The sequence below is a fragment of the Eremomyces bilateralis genome (genome assembly GCF_010015585.1).
Source record: "Eremomyces bilateralis CBS 781.70 unplaced genomic scaffold P152scaffold_10, whole genome shotgun sequence".
Taxonomy (NCBI): Eukaryota; Fungi; Ascomycota; class Dothideomycetes; order Eremomycetales; family Eremomycetaceae; genus Eremomyces; species Eremomyces bilateralis.
The window spans coordinates 551,196-568,411 of NW_022985076.1; the positions used below are offsets into that span (position 1 = coordinate 551,196).

Genomic DNA, 17,216 nt, shown 5'->3' on the forward strand with positions numbered 1-17,216 from the left:
TCTTCCTGTCAGTGACGATGTCGGAACTTTTCCAGCGCGGAAAGATTAGCCGCAGAGAGAGAGGGCTTGGTCATCGTCTAAAGTTGCCGAGATTCCCGTGCATAGCTCCCCTCCCTTGACAGTTGACTCTCTCCATCAAGAGCAACGTCTTACACCATCTATTCCAACATCTCCACTAACTACGGCTCTGTTACCTCAGGTCCTCTTGTCCTGACAAGTGCATGCTTCTAGGCATTCGTCCCCGCCTGAAAGCTCGTCCGTCTCTACTTGATTTGATCGAGAACGGAAGGTCGCACCGTTCCAATCCCCCTAGTCCGGAGGCTACGAGGAGCTCGACCTTTGGGAGACCCGCTGAGCTTTTCGACGTTGAATTCGCCATTGCAAGCGACGACCTCGAAGACCCGTTCGTCGAACTGCCGCCGTTGCCGGAGAGCCCTGTGAAGCCGGCCATCTCCCCTGGGATCCTTCCTGATATTGTTGTGAACGGCTCGGAAGTTGAGAAAGACGTCATTGAAGAGCTGCCTAAACAGAAGGAATCGGTCAAGATGGCACCAGTAGGTCTACACTCAAGCTTCAGAACCCGGATTATTGATGGCTGATGGGTACTGTAGGCAGCGAATACAGCAGATGAAGAATACGATGGTATGTTGAGATATGTCCTTGGTTGAGCTCAAGCTAATCCATTGAATAGGCTCCGTTTTCTCCGTCTCAGGGTACGAGAACAACATCGCCCTGATCCACACGTGCTAATGTTTCGTAGTCCTGTCATCGTGGCGGAGAACATGATCGGTTGTTCTATGAACGAATTGGTATGCTACTTCCCTCAGATCCTTACACGCTCTTCTGCTGATTCCGTAGGTTCGTGTCGGCCACGAGAACCTGGTTGGAGAAGTCATTCGTATAGAAGCCGATAAAGCCACGATCCAAGTCTACGAAGAGACAGGTATGGTCGATTGCACATGGACATAATCTACGGGTGCTGACAGGCGGTAGCCGGAGTCAAAGTTGGTGATCCTGTCATTGGCTCGGGCAAGCCCTTATCGGTCGAACTCGGACCGGGCCTCATGGAGACCATCTACGACGGTATCCAACGGCCCCTGAAGCACATTGCGGACGTGTCGAACTCCATCTACATTCCTCGCGGCATCGACATTCCTTCCCTCAACCGTGAGAAGAAGTGGGAGTTCACCCCCGGCCAGTTCAAAGTCGGTGACCACATCACCGGCGGCGACGTCTTCGGTACGGTCTTCGAAAACTCCTTGCTGAGCGAGCATAAGATTCTGCTTCCACCGCGCGCTCGTGGTACGATCACACGACTTGCTGGGCCGGGCAGCTATACTGTGGACGAGAAGATCCTGGAGTTGGAATTTGACGGCAAGAGGACCGAATACAGCATGATGCATAGGTGGCCCGTTCGAGTTCCTCGACCTTCCAATGAGAAGTTGAGCTCGGATCAGCCCCTCATCGTCGGACAACGTGTGCTAGACGCCCTGTTCCCGAGTATCCAAGGCGGTACGGTCTGCATTCCCGGTGCCTTTGGATGCGGGAAGACCGTGATTAGCCAGAGTTTGTCCAAGTTCTCGAACAGTGACATTATCGTGTACGTCGGCTGTGGTGAGCGAGGAAACGAGATGGCTGAGGTCTTGATGGATTTCCCCGAAGTACGTATTGCCTGGGACGTATGTGGACGTAAACTGACCCAACACAGCTTAGCATCGAGGTCAACGGAAAGAAAGAACCCATCATGAAGCGAACCACCCTCATCGCCAACACCTCCAACATGCCCGTGGCGGCACGTGAGGCCTCCATCTACACTGGTATCACCGTGGCAGAATACTTCCGTGATCAAGGCAAGGACGTCTCTATGATGGCCGACTCCTCCTCCCGCTGGGCCGAAGCGCTGCGTGAAATCTCCGGTCGTCTCGGAGAGATGCCTGCCGATCAAGGCTTCCCCGCTTACCTTGGTGCCAAACTCGCGTCCTTCTACGAGCGTGCTGGTCGTGTGACGGCGCTTGGTTCTCCGGACCGGAAGGGCAGTGTCAGCATCGTCGGTGCCGTCAGCCCTCCCGGCGGTGACTTCTCCGATCCCGTTACCAGCTCCACCCTCGGCATTGTCCAGGTGTTCTGGGGGTTGGACAAAAAGCTGGCACAACGCAAGCACTTCCCCTCGGTCAACACTAGCCTAAGCTACACCAAATATACCACCGCACTCGATAAATACTACGCGGAACATAACCCCGACTTCCCCCGCCTGCGCGACCGCATCAAAGAACTCCTAACCACCTCTGAGGACCTGGACCAGGTCGTCCAGCTGGTCGGCAAGTCAGCGCTGGGCGACTCCGACAAGATCGCACTCGACGTGGCGACCTTGCTCAAGGAAGACTTCCTGCAGCAGAACGGCTACTCTGACTATGATCAGTTCTGCCCGCTCTGGAAGACCGAGTGGATGATGAAGAACATGATGGCGTTCCACGACGAGGCGCAGAAGGCCGTTCAGCAGGGCGTCAGCTGGGCTCGTACCCGGGAGGCGACCGCCGACATTCAGAGCCAGCTGCGGGCCATGAAGTTCGAGTTGCCTAGCGAGGGAGAGGAGAAGATTACCAAGAAGGTGAGATTTGACCTGGACCTTGTGAGATTCTCAGCTAATGTGACATGCAGTACGAGGAACTTCTGCAAAGCATGATGGATAAGTTCGCGGCGGTGGTCGATGAGTAGGAGAGTGCAGCGGTTCTCGGGATTTGGGTCTCTTTTGTGAAGCATAGAATGAATGGTTTGTCGGGGCTACCATAGTATGGATACCAATGGTCTTTCTTTCGTCAAGAATCCAGACACTGTACACAGCGACTGTAGTCTATCCCGTAATAGGTAGGGTACCTGGCCTGCCGTTCTTGCCAATTCTACATACTTTCAAAAATCAGCTCTGGGACTTTGTGACATGGCGATAGGATATATATATTATATATCCCTATCCATATTATGAATCTCCTTACTTATTGACCCATATTCGATCTGATACATGTATCACATTATTCACACCAGACGTCAGCAGATTCAATGGTTTAGCCTGTTGCACCGCCTCAATTGGTGACGAAAAGCTCCACTGGTGCACGACCACCAGACAAAGGTGTGGCGCATATGTCTCGGTGGACGGGCAATGAACACGGGCAGCGATTCCTCCTGACAGCATCAACAACCTGATCACAACCCCCCGATTTCTTCGCATTTTCCACCGGACCATTTCTAGCTGCGAACTCTCCACCATTTGACCACTTGTTTGACGTTTCGGCCTTCCATTTCTAAACTCCATCTGGATCGGAAGCACGCCCTTCGACGCTGCCCTTGCCAACCATGGCGCAAATCAGTCCAAATGCGTATGCCTAATCCCCGATACCCCCCCCAGACTTGAATTGACTGTGCTGGTTAGGATAAACGTCAACGATCCGACGTTGATCACGCTCGTCAATAAGCTGCAGGATGTGTTCACCACAGTTGGTGTATGTGCTTGCATTCGCCGAGACCCGGATGATCTGGCTGGATACTGATGCGTCATTTTTAGGTTCAAAACCCAATAGACCTCCCACAGATTGTCGTCGTAGGATCGCAGTCGAGTGGCAAGAGCTCCGTGTTAGAGAACATAGTTGGGCGAGACTTGTATGTACACTCTTCCTTACTGTACTTCGGGTAGGTTGTCTAACTTCCACGTCTCCAGTTTACCACGAGGAACCGGCATCGTCACGCGACGACCGCTCCTCCTGCAACTCATCAACCGCCCCGCCACAAAACCTGAAATTAACGGCACCGGCCAAGGTCTCGCCCCCGATGGCCAGGCGCCCGCCGAGTCCAAGGCGATCAAGACGACCGACAAGGAGTCCAACGTCGACGAATGGGGCGAGTTCCTCCATATCCCCGGCCAGAAGTACCACGACTTCAACAAGATCCGCGAGGAGATCGTGCGCGAGACCGAGTCGAAGACGGGCCGCAATTCCGGCATCTCGCCCGCCCCGATCAACCTGCGCATCTACAGCCCGAACGTGCTGACGCTCACATTGGTGGATCTGCCCGGGTTGACGAAGGTGCCGGTGGGCGATCAGCCGCGAGATATCGAGCGGCAGATCAGGGACATGGTGTTGAAGTATATCACCAAGTCGAACGCCATCATCCTCGCCGTGACGGCCGCCAACACGGATCTGGCGAACTCCGATGGGCTGAAACTGGCGCGGGAGGTCGATCCGGAGGGCCAGCGGACCATCGGTGTCCTTACCAAGGTGGATCTGATGGACGACGGCACGGATGTCGTCGACATTCTCGCGGGCAGGATCATCCCGCTTCGACTGGGATATGTTCCGGTGGTGAACAGAGGACAGCGTGACATCGAGACGAAGCGACCGATCTCATACGCTTTGGAGCACGAAAAGAACTTCTTTGAGAATCACAAGGCATACCGGAACAAGAGCTCTTACTGTGGGACCCCGTATCTGGCGCGGAAACTGAACCTGGTGAGTGTGGAAGTCGGCACAGAAGTAACCATACTAACCGATATAGATCCTCATGATGCACATCAAACAAACCCTTCCCGAAATCAAGGCTCGGATCCAATCATCGCTATCGAAATATCGACAGGAGCTGGATCAGCTGGGCGACTCGCTCCTAGGGAATAGCTCCAACGTCGTGTTGAATATGATCACCGAATTCAGCAACGAGTACCGCACCGTCCTCGAAGGCAATAACCAGGAGCTTTCCTCCATCGAACTCTCCGGCGGCGCGCGTATCTCGTTCGTGTTCCACGAACTGTATTCCAACGGCGTCAAGGCCGTCGATCCGTTCGACCAAGTCAAGGACATCGACATCCGCACTATCCTGGTCAACTCCTCCGGGTCCTCGCCCGCGCTCTTCGTCGGGACCACAGCGTTCGAGCTCATCGTGAAACAGCAGATCAAGCGACTGGAAGAGCCGAGTCTGAAGTGCGTCAGTCTCGTGTACGACGAGCTGATACGTATCCTTGGGGGGCTTCTCACCAAGCCCGCGTTTCGAAGGTATCCGGCGCTCAAGGAGAAGTTTCACCAGGTGGTAGTTTCATTTTTCAAGCGAGCGATGGATCCAACGAACAAACTGGTCAAGGACTTGGTCTCTATGGAGGCGTGCTACGTCAATACTGGTCATCCAGATTTTATCAACGGCACAAGAGTATGTATTCTCCCTTTACCCCTATTACCATTACATCGACCTTTACCTCGCACCCAGTGCAACCGCCTTTCTTAAATACCAACTACATCATCTCTTGCACCATCTAACTAATATACCCAATAGGCCATGGCAATCGTGCATGAACGATACCACGCCGCCAAGCCCACCCAGGTCGACCCGAAGACCGGCAAGCCGCTCCCACCCGCCGTTCCCCCGCGGTCCGCATCCCCGAGCATCGACGCAGATGCCAGCGGCTTCTTCGGCAGCTTCTTCGCCAGCAAGAACAAGAAGCGGATGGCCGCGATGGAGCCGCCGCCACCGACGCTCAAAGCGAGCGGGACGTTGAGCGACAAGGAGACGCAGGAGGTCGAGGTGATCAGTACGTCATTGTCCACCGGAGCGTTGTGTGCCATGCTAACCAGATATCCTAGAACTGTTGATCACGTCGTACTTCGGCATTGTCCGCCGAACCATGATTGACATGGTCCCCAAAGCCATCATGCTCGCCCTCGTCGCCCTCTCAAAGGACGAGATGCAGCGAGAGCTGCTGGAGAACATGTACAAGACCGAGGAGCTAGACGAGCTACTCAAGGAGAGCGAGTACACGGTCCGCCGACGGAAGGAGTGCCAGCAGATGGTTGAGAGCTTGAAGAAGGCGAGCGAGATTGTGAATCAAGTGCAGTGAGTAATGTAAGACAACCCGGGTGGCCCAAGCAGTTTCAATCCAGCGACGAAGAAGGCACGAGCGATGGCTTCTGGGGATGTGGACGTTCAGGCAAGGGGTGGCACGGAGAGACGAGGGCCGCATTAGATAGATTGACGTGTTTTGAAATTGTCCGAGTTTGGTATTCCTGGACTCCAGCGCGGGTTCCGGAGCGCGTTGCTTCGCAGATTCCCCGATCGCCATTTTGTATCTTCCGAATACTTCCATAGGTCTGTTAAACTCCCGCAGAATGAAGCAGGGTTTACGCCAAATATGCTATTTAAGTCTCCCCCGACCTTCCACCCACTTTTGCGAAACGCACACGCCCTCAAGTAGCCCAACCTTACGTATCCCCCACCCGCCGTGCTTCCAACTTCTCCACCCTCCCTAACGGCACCCTCCCCCCATCCACCTGCTCCATCACCTCCCTTACCACCCTCCCCACCTCCCCCCCCACGGCCTCCACGCTCCCCCCAGCATCCACCCACACCATCTCCTCCCCCCAACTCATCCCCGCTAACCCCTTAAATCCCGCCCGCACCCGCTCCTGCATCTCCCGCCGCTCGTACCGCTCCCCTCCGTACCCGCCGCGCGCCTGCGCCTCTGCGGTGGAGAGGTCGAGGAAGAGGCAGAGGTCTGGGCGGGGGAGGCCGATGTCCGGGGCGGCGGCCCAGGAGAGGGGGAGGGAGGGGTTAAGCTTAGCGGCGGAGTAGACGGCGCCGCTGTAGATATAGCGGTCGATGACGATGGTGGTGCCGGAGGTGATTAGGCGCTCGATGGCGTCGCTGGAACGGAGTTAGTTTATGGATTTGATACTAGTGGATTATGGAGATTTGGAGGCGGACGCACGCGAACTCCCATCGGTTCGCGGAAAATAGGAGGTGGATAACGTGATCATGCTGTTCCGCCGCGCCGGAGAGATATTGATTGATCAATTGGCCAGTGGCTGTTTCTCGGTCTATTTGACGTTAATCTTCCATCCTGTTTGTAACTAAGATGGAAACGTACTTGGAAACCGCATATGTGTTACCCGGTCCTCGCCAATCTCTTCTTTGAGGCTCTTCACCAACATCTCCGCCTGCGTGGACTTCCCTGCTCGGTCGAGTCCCTCGATGACAATGAGCTTGCCTCGTGTCCCCGTAGGGTTCACGAGCTCCTTCTCCTTCTGTTTCGCCATCTCCGCCATGATTCGGTGGAGTTCTTGTCGTTGCTTGTTAAGGACTAGTTTTTTTACTTGTGGCACGCCATCGAGTAGATATTGGGGTTTGGCAGGGAGGGGTTGGTGGACGACATGCTCGTACTCCTAAACTCCGGCCGGCACCAATATTTGCTCGACGGGTGAGGTGACGATCGTTGGCAAACGTAAACGAACTTCATGGTTTCGTATTTATATTCAGTAAATTCCCTCGTTGTAATACGACGGTCGGACAGGAAACTACAATAGGGGATTCCGCACTTTCAATTAACATCAATATAACAGTAAGGAAACTTCATTTTGGAAGAATACACCTATTCGAATTAGGGCTGGACACGAATATTCGACTATTCGTATTCGTACGAATATTCGTAGTCGAATACGAATAAAATTTAGAATTTCCGCTTACTAATATTCGTACGAATAATATTCGCATTATTCGTAATTATTCGTAATTATTCGTAATTATTCGTCCATCTCTGAAGCTATTTCCATGTATCTCGCATCGGAGAGATGGTCGACAGAGAGCTTTGAGCTGGGGTCACTTGGCTTGCTGAATCGTCAGGAGTGATCAATTCGACGCTATTGATATGCTTTGTATCTCTTAGAGCTCAAATCCTCCACATCGTGTTCGGGTAAACAAAAGTCGCGACTGCTGGGCATTCACTCATTGGCTCGGCTTTTGCCGAATAAGTCTTGGCATTATTTACGAATATTCGCGAATAATACGAATAAAACGTCTCAAAACTTAGTCGAATACGAATAATCGTTCAAGAGGAAAAGTCGAATACGAATAGCCAAAATCCTTATTCGTGTCCAGCCCTAATTCGAATACAAGACGCTCATCTTTTTAATCCCTCTCATATAAAGTGTACACTGGAAGATGCCTTCCATACAACCCAACTAGTACTCCGCAACCCAGACCGCCGCCATCCCCATCCCCGTCCCAACACACATGCTCGTCACCCCAATTCGCTCCCCCCTCCTCTTCAACCCATACAACAGCGTACTCACCTGCCTCGCCCCCGTGCACCCCAGCGGATGTCCAAACGCAATTGCGCCCCCCTGCGGATTCACCTTCGTCACATCCAGCCCCAACTCGTTCGTGCACCACAGACACTGGCTCGCGAACGCCTCGTTGATCTCGTACACATCCACCTCGTCCTTTGAGATCCCCGCCTTCCCCAGCGCCACGGGGATCGCCTTCCACGGCCCCACTCCCATCAGCAGCGGCTCCACGCCGACCACCGACGAGCACACGTACTTGCCCATGATCGTCTGCCCGAGGCGCTCGGCGGTCGACCGCTTCATCAGAAGCACCGCCGCCGCGCCGTCCGACACCTGCGAGGCGTTGCCAGCGTGGATGCTGCCGTCCTTCGCGAAGGCCGGGCGGATCTTGGCGAGCCCTTCGGCGGTCATGCCTGGGCGGATGCCGTCATCTTGGGCGACGAGGAGGTCCTTGACCTCCTCAGTCTTGGGGTCCTCCCACTTGACGGTCAGGGGGACGATCTCGTCTTTGAAGAGGCCGGATTTGGTGGCGGCTTCGGCCTTCTGGAAGGAGGAGGCGGCGAAGGCGTCTTGGTCTTTGCGGGGGATGTTACGGTCTTTGGCCATCTTCTCGGAAAGGAGGCCCATGGGGACTTTGCAGTTCTTAGCTTCGGGGTAGGAGTTGAGGAGGTCGGAAAATTCGGAGACGGCGCCGGGGCTATGGTCGTGTTAATCTTGACTTGACTTTGTGGGTGGTTGCACGGGAGAATTCGAACGTACCCGTAGTTCTGGCTCATGCTCTCCACACCGGCACCCACGCCAACCTCGATCATCCCGCCTCGGATTGCGTTCGCGATATCTGCCACCGCCATCAACCCAGAGCTACATTGCCGATTCAGGCTCTTCACAGCTGAGCTGACCGGGAACCCCGCGGCCAACGCGGCGGCGCGGAACTCGGTGGCACCACCACCGGGGGCTAGGACATTCCCCACCGCAATGTCCTCGACGAGGGCCGGATCGATCCTGGAGCGCTCGAGCAGGCCCTTGAAGGCGCCGACGAGCAGATCAGCGCCGGCAGTGTCTTTGAAGCCGCCCTTGCCGCCGCGGGTGATGGCGGTGCGGACGGCGGAGGTGACGACGATGTCGTCGGGGCGTTTTTCGAGGAGGGCGGATTTGCCGCTGCCACTGACGTGGTTGCTGACTTGGGAGAGCCGCTCTTGGGCTGTGGGAGGTTGTTAGTCTGTAGAACTCTGGGGGCGAGATTATGACGTACCTTTGAAGTTGGTGCCGGCTTGGTTGGCCATTGTGTCTGGTATCAAAGAGATGGAGGATGTGTAGGATTCTATGATTTGCTTGGAGGAGAATACCGAGTAGGACAAAGGGTTACAGACGGGATGGAATGGTATATGAAGGAAAAAGATGCTCCGTGTTCAGTACTCCATGTCAATACTATACCAGCAGACCCTCCGACTCGCCAATCTTCCAGACAAAGTGATATGCCTTACAAGCGGCCTCGGTACTACTCCATTTGGAATAGCGCACCGAAGCATCGATTTGACTGATCCACTTCACATGTTAAACGATGACGATCAAATCGAAGGAAATCAGAGGATGGCTAGTGGTCACATGTAGAATCGCGGATCGAATGGCGAAGCATTGAATTCATCTGGTGTGGACTGCTGACCATTTGTACGCCACCATATTCACGATCTCATGTTCCCATGATAGCCATGATTACTATTGTCTCACGTTGGACCATTATTCATTGTTAGAATTGCACATGTCGCATGAACGATACCTAGGAGCCGATATTCTCTTCGTCTAGGGCGATTGGTAAACTCCCCCAGGTCCTCCGATGGCGCTTTTGCCCTCTTTGGCTCCTCGACCGAAGAGAGCCCCCATTGATGCCACATTTACGGATAAGTAATACAGATGCTCTCTACCCTCTGACATTAAAATCCCCAAGATCTTTTAACTTAGTTTTGAGGAAAAACACGGCAAACAATGCCCACACATGTCGCTAGGTGCCGGTAAGTCAGTATTCAGAAGAACCCCCCTAAATCTTCATGCCACCCGTAACCTCCTCTCCAACTCTTCCGCAACACTCCCCCGCTGCACCTCCTCGTACCCCGGCGGCGGGTCCGCCGGCACGTCTCTTGGCTCCCCATCCGGCGGCTCCGCCGCCCCATTCGCCTCCGGCGACTCCCCCAGCCCGCTATCCCTATCCCGCTGTCCCCCGCTCGTCACTGGCGGCGGCGCCGCCCTCGAAGCACCGCTCTGCTCGTACGCCGGCAGCTGATCCAAATGCACGTTCCCCCAATCCAACGCGCCCAGCGCGCCCGCCCCAGCCGCCCCGCCCTCCTCCACGCCGTCGCCGGCCACCGTCCCGCTCTCACGCGCGACCTCGACGGCCTGCTGCAGGCGCTCCTTGATGCGCTCAAAGGTGGAGTGGAAGTCGAAGGCGCCGCCGTCCTTGAAGGTCAGCTTGAGCTCGAGGGCGAGGTGCGCAGCGGGGAGGCCGCCGCCGGGGACGGGTTGGACGATGGCGCTCCAGACGTTGGGGCCGAAGAAGGGGGCAGCGACGTGGGTGTCGTGGATATTGAGGATGGGGGCGGCGAAGGAGCGGAAGGCGGAGGTGGGTTGGGTGGGGAGGTAGACGATCTTTGGAGGGGGTTAGCAGGGCGCTTGTTGCGGTTCGATAGCGGGGGTAGAGCGGCTTACTCGGCGGTTGGTGACGTGCACGCACCCACTGCTGCAATATAGCGAGTACTTTTCTCGGCCAGGGGCGGTGTTATGTGACGATATTGATAGGGTTGTTCGAGGTGGTGAGTTATAGAGTCGTTGTTCACCGGGTAAGGACGTGAAGCCCTCGCTCTGTGAGAGCATCACCCAACTATCAGGAGAGTGGTTCCGCCTTAGCATCTTCGGACGAGGCATGGCGACGAGAAGGACAGAAGGATGAAAATGCACGGATAAATTGACAGGTCTCGTAACAACAATGTAGACCCGTGTATCGCAATGACGGAGATAGACTCACTTTATAGACATGTTGTTGGATAGCGGGGCTCGGCCCGTGAATCACGCAGCGCAATCAATGCCTCTTTATCGGCGTCTGTCGCGGTTCTCTCACGCCCGGATCGTGTACCCCTCCGTCCTATCCGTGGGTCTAGGGCTTCGCTTGCGGGAATGGAGGAGGTGGAGGATGGTGGCGTGCGGAACCGGTGCGTGCGTGCGGCGAGGTAATAACTGACACGTATGGAGTAGGAGGGGGTATAATAGTGCGTGCACGTGGACGTCACCACGCTTCGGACGATGCGACGGATTAGAATCAGGGGAGATATTTAAGCGGAGGGTTGGAATTGAAGATCGACAAGTACCTTGAAGGATTTGGAGATTGGTGGCGTAGGCTGAAGAGTTAAGGTATTCAGCGATGTGGGAGACGTGTGTTGCGCAATGAATCCACTGCTAATGCGGGGCATGGATCTATCAAAATCGGGCCCCGTTTCCCCCCACGCCGATCAAATTGCACAGGAGTCAGTCAAGACAGTCGGAACAGTAGTCCCCCATATAATCAATTTTCATACCGAATAATAATCCCATTCCTATCAATCAATCCAATCATTGTCCCTCCGACATTGCAGTACGTTCCAAAGTCATCAACCCGTCATTTTGTCTCTCCTTGTCCATAGCCTCCGTCCCCCATTCAGGAATAAACATCCTCGCACAAGCTCATCTTTCGAACGATATGCGTCCCACTCTGCCCCGGACAATTATTCGGACACTCAATATCCTCATTCCCATACGACCCAAAGCAATCCAACGCCTTGACCCCATCGTCAAACACCTCACTCGGCGGCCCCGGATCTGGCCGTGCCGGGGCGCATCCCGTGAACTCGATGCCCTGGTGTCCGAGGATCGTCATGTCCTTCCAGCAGAGGAGCGACCCCGGCCCCGTCGACGGCCCGCCGATCGTGCCCTCGGAGCACGGGGGGGAGTCCGTGAACCAGACGTACCAGTCCCAGGGATGGGAGGCGGGGTCGCAGGAGGTGCGGCGGCCAACCCAGATGTTTTGGAGGGCGAGGGCGGGCGTGAGGAGGGAAAGGAGGGGGATGAGAAGGGTGGTGGTCCGCATGGTGAGACGAAAGTCCGAGGGAATGTCGATTGACTCTTCTTGGATTCGAGCACGAGGAGGAAAGGTTGGAGAATGGTGTCTTCATCGAATGCGTTGTAGGGAGGCAACCCCTCTTGTACTTGGTGCTTTGACTGTGCATAAAGACGGTGAGAAATGGGCATTGCACACCTGACCTGAATGCTTCCTCCTGTTTCTCGCGATCTATTGCTTACCTGCTTCGAGCCTCGCCAAAGATGCATCTGGTCTCCCAAAATAGGTAATTGAGGCATCAGCTAGCCGAAGCAGGCAAGGGGAAGGTGAGCTACCGACGCCTCCTTCGTATTCTCGCTCGGTCTAGGGGTCTGGAACATGAAACAGATGACAGCCATTAGCGACAACGTCGGCGAAGTGGACTTGGAAGACTGCATTGGCTGTGCTTGCACAGGAATGACGCAGACTAAGAAATATTTATGCAGAATCTTGAAAACGAACCGTTGGACGAAAGTATTTAACTAAATATAAACAATCTTGGTAAGGGTTGGATGTAATAGCTTCACCGGTCACAGATGCTATCATGGCTAAACCCTGCTCGCGCTAATGCAGATCATCGCAAGTCTCCCGGTGTGAGTCTGGACTCTGGAGAACTGAGAAGTGCGAACCCGCGATTAGTGGAAGAATATCATTTCCGTTCTTGGATATGGATATCGTTTCATGTGTTGAAGTTGTGATATCCATTTACCCTTCCATCCCAAGACCTAAAGTGTGCGGTCTCCTCGGTGGATAGAAGCAAAGATCCAGCCCAAACGGCAATAGTTAGTAGTATACCGCTTCCCTCGGCCGACGTATGAATAAAGACGGTATCTTTCTGCCGCGAAATAAGTATATCGTTACGCTCTTTATAAGTATTAATAAGTAAGCGACTATAGAAGTATTAGACCGCTAGATCACTCTAAGATTATGTATATGTCCATGGGCGATAGGACGTGTAGTCTCGGAGCAATTTAGCGTTCGAATACGTCCGTAGTCGCTTACTTATTAATACTTATAGAAAGCGTAACGATATACTTATTTCGCGGCAGAAAGATACCGTCTTTATCAATACGTCGGCCGAGGGAAAGCGGTACACTCCTCCCTAGTCTCGCCCTGGTCAGTCCTTTGCATCTATCTGCCGAGGCGATTCCACAGCGTGGGCCGGTTGGACCGGTTTCTCCGAACAAAGGCAGGGCCATTCCTCGACATATTCGCGCACGATTGTCGGTGCGAACAGTTGCAGTACCTGGCGTCGGAAGTGGAGGAGTTACTGCGACTGGGGATTTGGTCGTGGGTCCAGCTCCTTCAAGATATGCCAATTTCTGCTTTCGGTCGGCTCTTGTTCAGACCCTCGAGTAGCACGCATGCCTTGCAGATACTCTGGCTCGACAAGTAGCCGCATCGCTCACACGTCCCCATGACTTGCTGAGTCACCTTCTTCTTCCGCCTCGGCTGGGAATCGGAGGCTCTCGACGCCTTGTTCTTGCCATTTGGGAGTTTGAGGCTGTTCATCTCCACCGTCACGCTGGTGATCTCTGTCTCGAGCCCATTCTCCTCCGCCTTCGCGTTCTCGCGAAGCCTGGCCTCCATTTTCGCCATGGACTCGCTGCTCTTCCCGCCCGCGCTGCCGCAGCCTTGAACCTCGTCTTCTGCGGCGGTCGCGCTGGCGTTCGTGGCACAGTCGTTTGCGCATGCATCTTCATTTCCGGGGACGAGCCTGGCCATGTCCTCCCCACTCTTAATCACGTCCACGATGGAACTAGGTCGAATCCGTTCCAGGTTCTTGATTAGAGCTCGAGCCGATCCGCGGAAAGCTTCCGGTGAGTAAATGCATTCCGTCGAAAAGTAGAGAAGGCTCTTGTGATGGGCGTAGAGGACGATTTCCTTTTCATAGGCATATTTGAGAGGCTTGCTTCGCTTGATGGTCGTAATCGACGGCAGTCCGCCCTCGGTCGTCGCGGCCTTCGCTTCAGGTGCTGCCGATGGGGTCGATGTGATGATTGAGGTTGTTCGCGAGAGTCTCGCCAGGTCACCGCGCAGCAGATTCATCATGACCGTCTCTGCCATATCATCCGCATTATGTCCCGTCACCACATGCTGGACGCCTAACCGCGCCGCTCCTCGATCGAGGGCTTGTCGTCGAAACACGCCGCAGTATGTACAGTTCCCTTTCTTTCCCACCTGCTCCACCACCTGATCCATCGTCCATCCGTATAGCTCATCATACCCAAGGATCATCAACGGCATCTCGTAGTCCCGCGCATTCTGCCGCACCGTGTCCAGTGAGTCATCCCGGTAGCCTTTGATACCCTCATCGATGGATAGTAGGACTAGATCGAGTCCGTAGTCATGTCGGTCGTTCAGCGTCTTCATGACTGAGGCGAGGACAGTGCTGTCCTTGCCGCCCGACGCACCAATGGCCACCCGCTCGCCACGGCGGAAGAGATTGTTGCTGGTAATGGTCTCATGGATCTCATCTTCGAAGGTGATCAGGAAACAGGGCTTGCAGAGCTTTTGGTGGTTCTTTGGCCGGAGGATTACCGCGCGGTTGGCGGTGCAGAGAGCACATATCGAAGGCGGCATTCTGGGCGGTGTGGTTGTAAGATTGAAGATCTGATCGTGACAGAGAAATATATGGAGCAAATCATGCATGAGTCAGTGGGCCGGATCTCGTATCTTGGAACGACTCATGGGCGATCTGATTTCGTGTGTGCACAGTGCCTGTATTATGGAATTGAATCTAACTGACGCGACTTCGTAAGTTCGTATTGTATTCCTAAGTAATCAATAGGATAAATCTTGTCCGTGGTGTGTCAGTATAATTCGTTGGCGTTGTACCATACACACAGTAGTTAAGTTCAACCCCCTGTCAAGTAGCCAACCACTCGAGTAGCCAGTATCACCATCTCAACCTCCATCGGTCAGACAGCAATATCTCTACTAAAACATATTATATTTGGAAATCTATACAGCATGATTCAAAAGATACAGCTTGGAGAGACTCTGATGTAGATTTGGCCTCCGAAATTGGATGTCTTCGTTGGTAATCTTCCTCTACCGCTCGTACAGCTTCTTGTGCCAATTTGATCTCCCGAACTTGCGCAAACCTCTGATTAAGATCTATCTGAACTTTCTTTTTACGTTTTGGTGCTGTAGCAGCATCAAGGCGTGCCTGTAAGCCCGCGATTTTCAGATCTGATGAGGCCTGACGCGCCTGTAGCACTCCGATCGCCTTGGCTGCCTTCTCTATATACGACTTCGTCGTCTTTGCCACGCGTGTATTCTTGCTAAGAACGCGTAATGCACTCTGTACCTGTTTTGGCTTGTAGGGCGTCGTCTGGAGAACGGAGGGGACTGGTATGGGGGTGCGTGGAGGCGTGTTTGGTGGTGGAATTGGTGGTGCGGTTACGGTAGGCGGTGACGGTACAACGAAGCGGTTACTGAGGCCCTTTGACCGGTCAAACGGCACAAGTCCTGCAGCCTTCCACCCAGATCTGATTGTACGGTCGGTTAGGCGTGCCTGACGTGCCTCTGCATAGAGGACAATGAATCTCCGTCGTTTAATCGGTAGGGCCTCGTCGATATACGCGCTTTGGCGGAGGAGGGTCTTATAAAAGCGTTTTAGAGGCGAAAAACAGGCGAGATCCAGAGGTTGAAGGATATGGGAGGTATGTGCAGGTAGGAAGACCACGATTACGTTGTTTATCTTGCATTCGTACAAGAAATCGATGGTTGCGTGGCTACCGTGCCCGTCCATTAGCAGAATCCGGTACTGCCGCTGTGTAGCGGTTTCAGGCAGGAAAACCGTACGGAGCCAAACCAACGCGTGTTGATTTGAAGTCCAGCCGTTCTCTGATACCGTATAATGGAAGTCTGGAGGTTGTTCAGGGAACCAAGAAGACTGTAACGTGGCGCCTTTCTGTATAATCGCTGGTCTGATGTACTGGCCGGTCGCGGAGACAGTTTCAACGATACTAATCCATTCGCGGCCCATAGGACTAGTGATATAGGCCGTTGACTTCTGCGAGTCTGCGATAACCGTAGAATTAGCGCAAATCCCTAGTCCTATACCAACCTCATCCATATTCCAGGTATCAGAGGGGTGGACATCGTACTGAGTTTGAACTTGGTGAAAATACGTGTAGAACGCGTCGATTGTATCCTTAGTTGCAGCCTGACGTCGGGCAACATCAAGACTACGCCCGATACAGGTCGCAACGCGTGGATTACGGTGTAGGAAACGCGTTACCCAGTTCTTCCCGAGGGGCGTTGAGTCTCCTTGGAGGCGTAGAACTCGAGATGCCATTTCGCGAAGCCGTGCGTGAGTAGGGGGGAATCCTTGAGCGTCATTTTCAAGTATCCAGTCGACTAAAAAGGATTCTTGGTCCGGTGTAAGGCGTTGGCGAGATTGTTGAGCTACTACGCGTGGTAGGCGGCCTTTTAAGCGGGTTTGAAGGGTGCGTCGGTTGACCTTGAATAGCGCCGCAGCTTCGTTTTGTGATTTGCATTGACCGGTCTGTAAGGCATCAATAGCCTGTTGGACCGGGTCTTCCGAGTTTGGTATCATGATATTGTACGGTGGTGGAGATATCGCGGTTAGAGAGATGGTGATAGAGGTGGTGATACTGGCTACTCGAGTGGTTGGCTACTTGACAGGGGGTTGAACTTAATGGAAACCCTTCGCTGCAGGCGTTTGCGCGGATGCCAAGCGCCGTGCTAGCGCCGTGAAATCTAACGGTTCTGTACGGTAAAATATATTTATGTCATGTTCGTTGTGTCCCGATCGGGCCTTCGCTAGCCGCCTAGCCGCCGTTCCTGCGGCTACTCCCTCTCGTCCCTCGTGCAAATCCCTGCTGCCTTGACTTTGCTCCAAACTGTTGCCGCCATCGAAATCCTCACTCCCGTAATGTAATCCGTAAACCGTATTCCGTTGGTTGTTTAGACTTAAACTGTGGTTGGCTAACTAGCGGGGGGTTGAACTTATTCTCTACGCCACTGCAAAGCCT

General features: G+C 54.1%; 7 protein-coding genes across 7 annotated transcripts; 2 read left to right on the forward strand and 5 right to left on the reverse strand.

Moving 5' to 3' along the window:
• The first annotated feature begins 144 nt into the window (after positions 1–144).
• On the forward strand, positions 145–2,921 carry P152DRAFT_458709 (V-type ATPase). The gene is made up of 8 exons (XM_033679526.1): positions 145–554; positions 612–642; positions 692–713; positions 761–809; positions 859–943; positions 994–1,661; positions 1,709–2,608; positions 2,659–2,921. The coding sequence occupies exons 1-8, from the start codon at positions 222–224 to the stop codon at positions 2,713–2,715; spliced, it is 2,145 nt and encodes a 714-aa protein (XP_033533965.1). The 5' UTR covers positions 145–221; the 3' UTR covers positions 2,716–2,921.
• Positions 2,922–3,208: 287 nt separating this feature from the next.
• On the forward strand, positions 3,209–6,179 carry P152DRAFT_458710 (putative vacuolar dynamin-like GTPase VpsA). Its single transcript, XM_033679527.1, has 7 exons — positions 3,209–3,371; positions 3,425–3,494; positions 3,557–3,651; positions 3,710–4,496; positions 4,543–5,184; positions 5,308–5,563; positions 5,616–6,179. Exons 1-7 carry the CDS (start codon positions 3,349–3,351, stop codon positions 5,867–5,869), a joined length of 2,127 nt encoding a protein of 708 aa, XP_033533966.1. The 5' UTR covers positions 3,209–3,348; the 3' UTR covers positions 5,870–6,179.
• A 229-nt stretch (positions 6,180–6,408) lies between these two features.
• Positions 6,409–7,396, reverse strand: P152DRAFT_417447 (P-loop containing nucleoside triphosphate hydrolase protein; the record flags this gene model as incomplete). The annotated part of the gene is made up of 3 exons (XM_033677086.1): positions 6,896–7,396; positions 6,737–6,845; positions 6,409–6,672 (listed from the first exon to the last, which is right to left on the reverse strand). Coding segments are annotated over exons 1-3 (549 nt in total), but the record flags the coding sequence as incomplete, so codon positions are not given.
• A 589-nt stretch (positions 7,397–7,985) lies between these two features.
• Positions 7,986–9,654, reverse strand: P152DRAFT_436518 (3-ketoacyl-CoA thiolase-like protein; the record flags this gene model as incomplete). The annotated part of the gene is made up of 3 exons (XM_033677561.1): positions 9,343–9,654; positions 8,850–9,291; positions 7,986–8,787 (listed from the first exon to the last, which is right to left on the reverse strand). Exons 1-3 carry the CDS (start codon positions 9,371–9,373, stop codon positions 7,986–7,988), a joined length of 1,275 nt encoding a protein of 424 aa, XP_033533968.1. The 5' UTR covers positions 9,374–9,654.
• A 167-nt stretch (positions 9,655–9,821) lies between these two features.
• Positions 9,822–11,467, reverse strand: P152DRAFT_482363 (uncharacterized protein). Its single transcript, XM_033681883.1, has 2 exons — positions 10,791–11,467; positions 9,822–10,730 (listed from the first exon to the last, which is right to left on the reverse strand). The coding sequence occupies exons 1-2, from the start codon at positions 11,004–11,006 to the stop codon at positions 10,134–10,136; spliced, it is 813 nt and encodes a 270-aa protein (XP_033533969.1). The 5' UTR covers positions 11,007–11,467; the 3' UTR covers positions 9,822–10,133.
• A 138-nt stretch (positions 11,468–11,605) lies between these two features.
• On the reverse strand, positions 11,606–12,608 carry P152DRAFT_33072 (uncharacterized protein). Its single transcript, XM_033675262.1, has one exon. The coding sequence runs from the start codon at positions 12,468–12,470 to the stop codon at positions 11,988–11,990; it is 483 nt and encodes a 160-aa protein (XP_033533970.1). The 5' UTR covers positions 12,471–12,608; the 3' UTR covers positions 11,606–11,987.
• Positions 12,609–13,515: 907 nt separating this feature from the next.
• Positions 13,516–14,793, reverse strand: P152DRAFT_397404 (adenine nucleotide alpha hydrolases-like protein; the record flags this gene model as incomplete). Its single annotated transcript, XM_033676409.1, has 1 exon — positions 13,516–14,793. One exon carries the CDS (start codon positions 14,791–14,793, stop codon positions 13,516–13,518), a length of 1,278 nt encoding a protein of 425 aa, XP_033533971.1.
• Between the last annotated feature and the right edge of the window lie 2,423 nt (positions 14,794–17,216).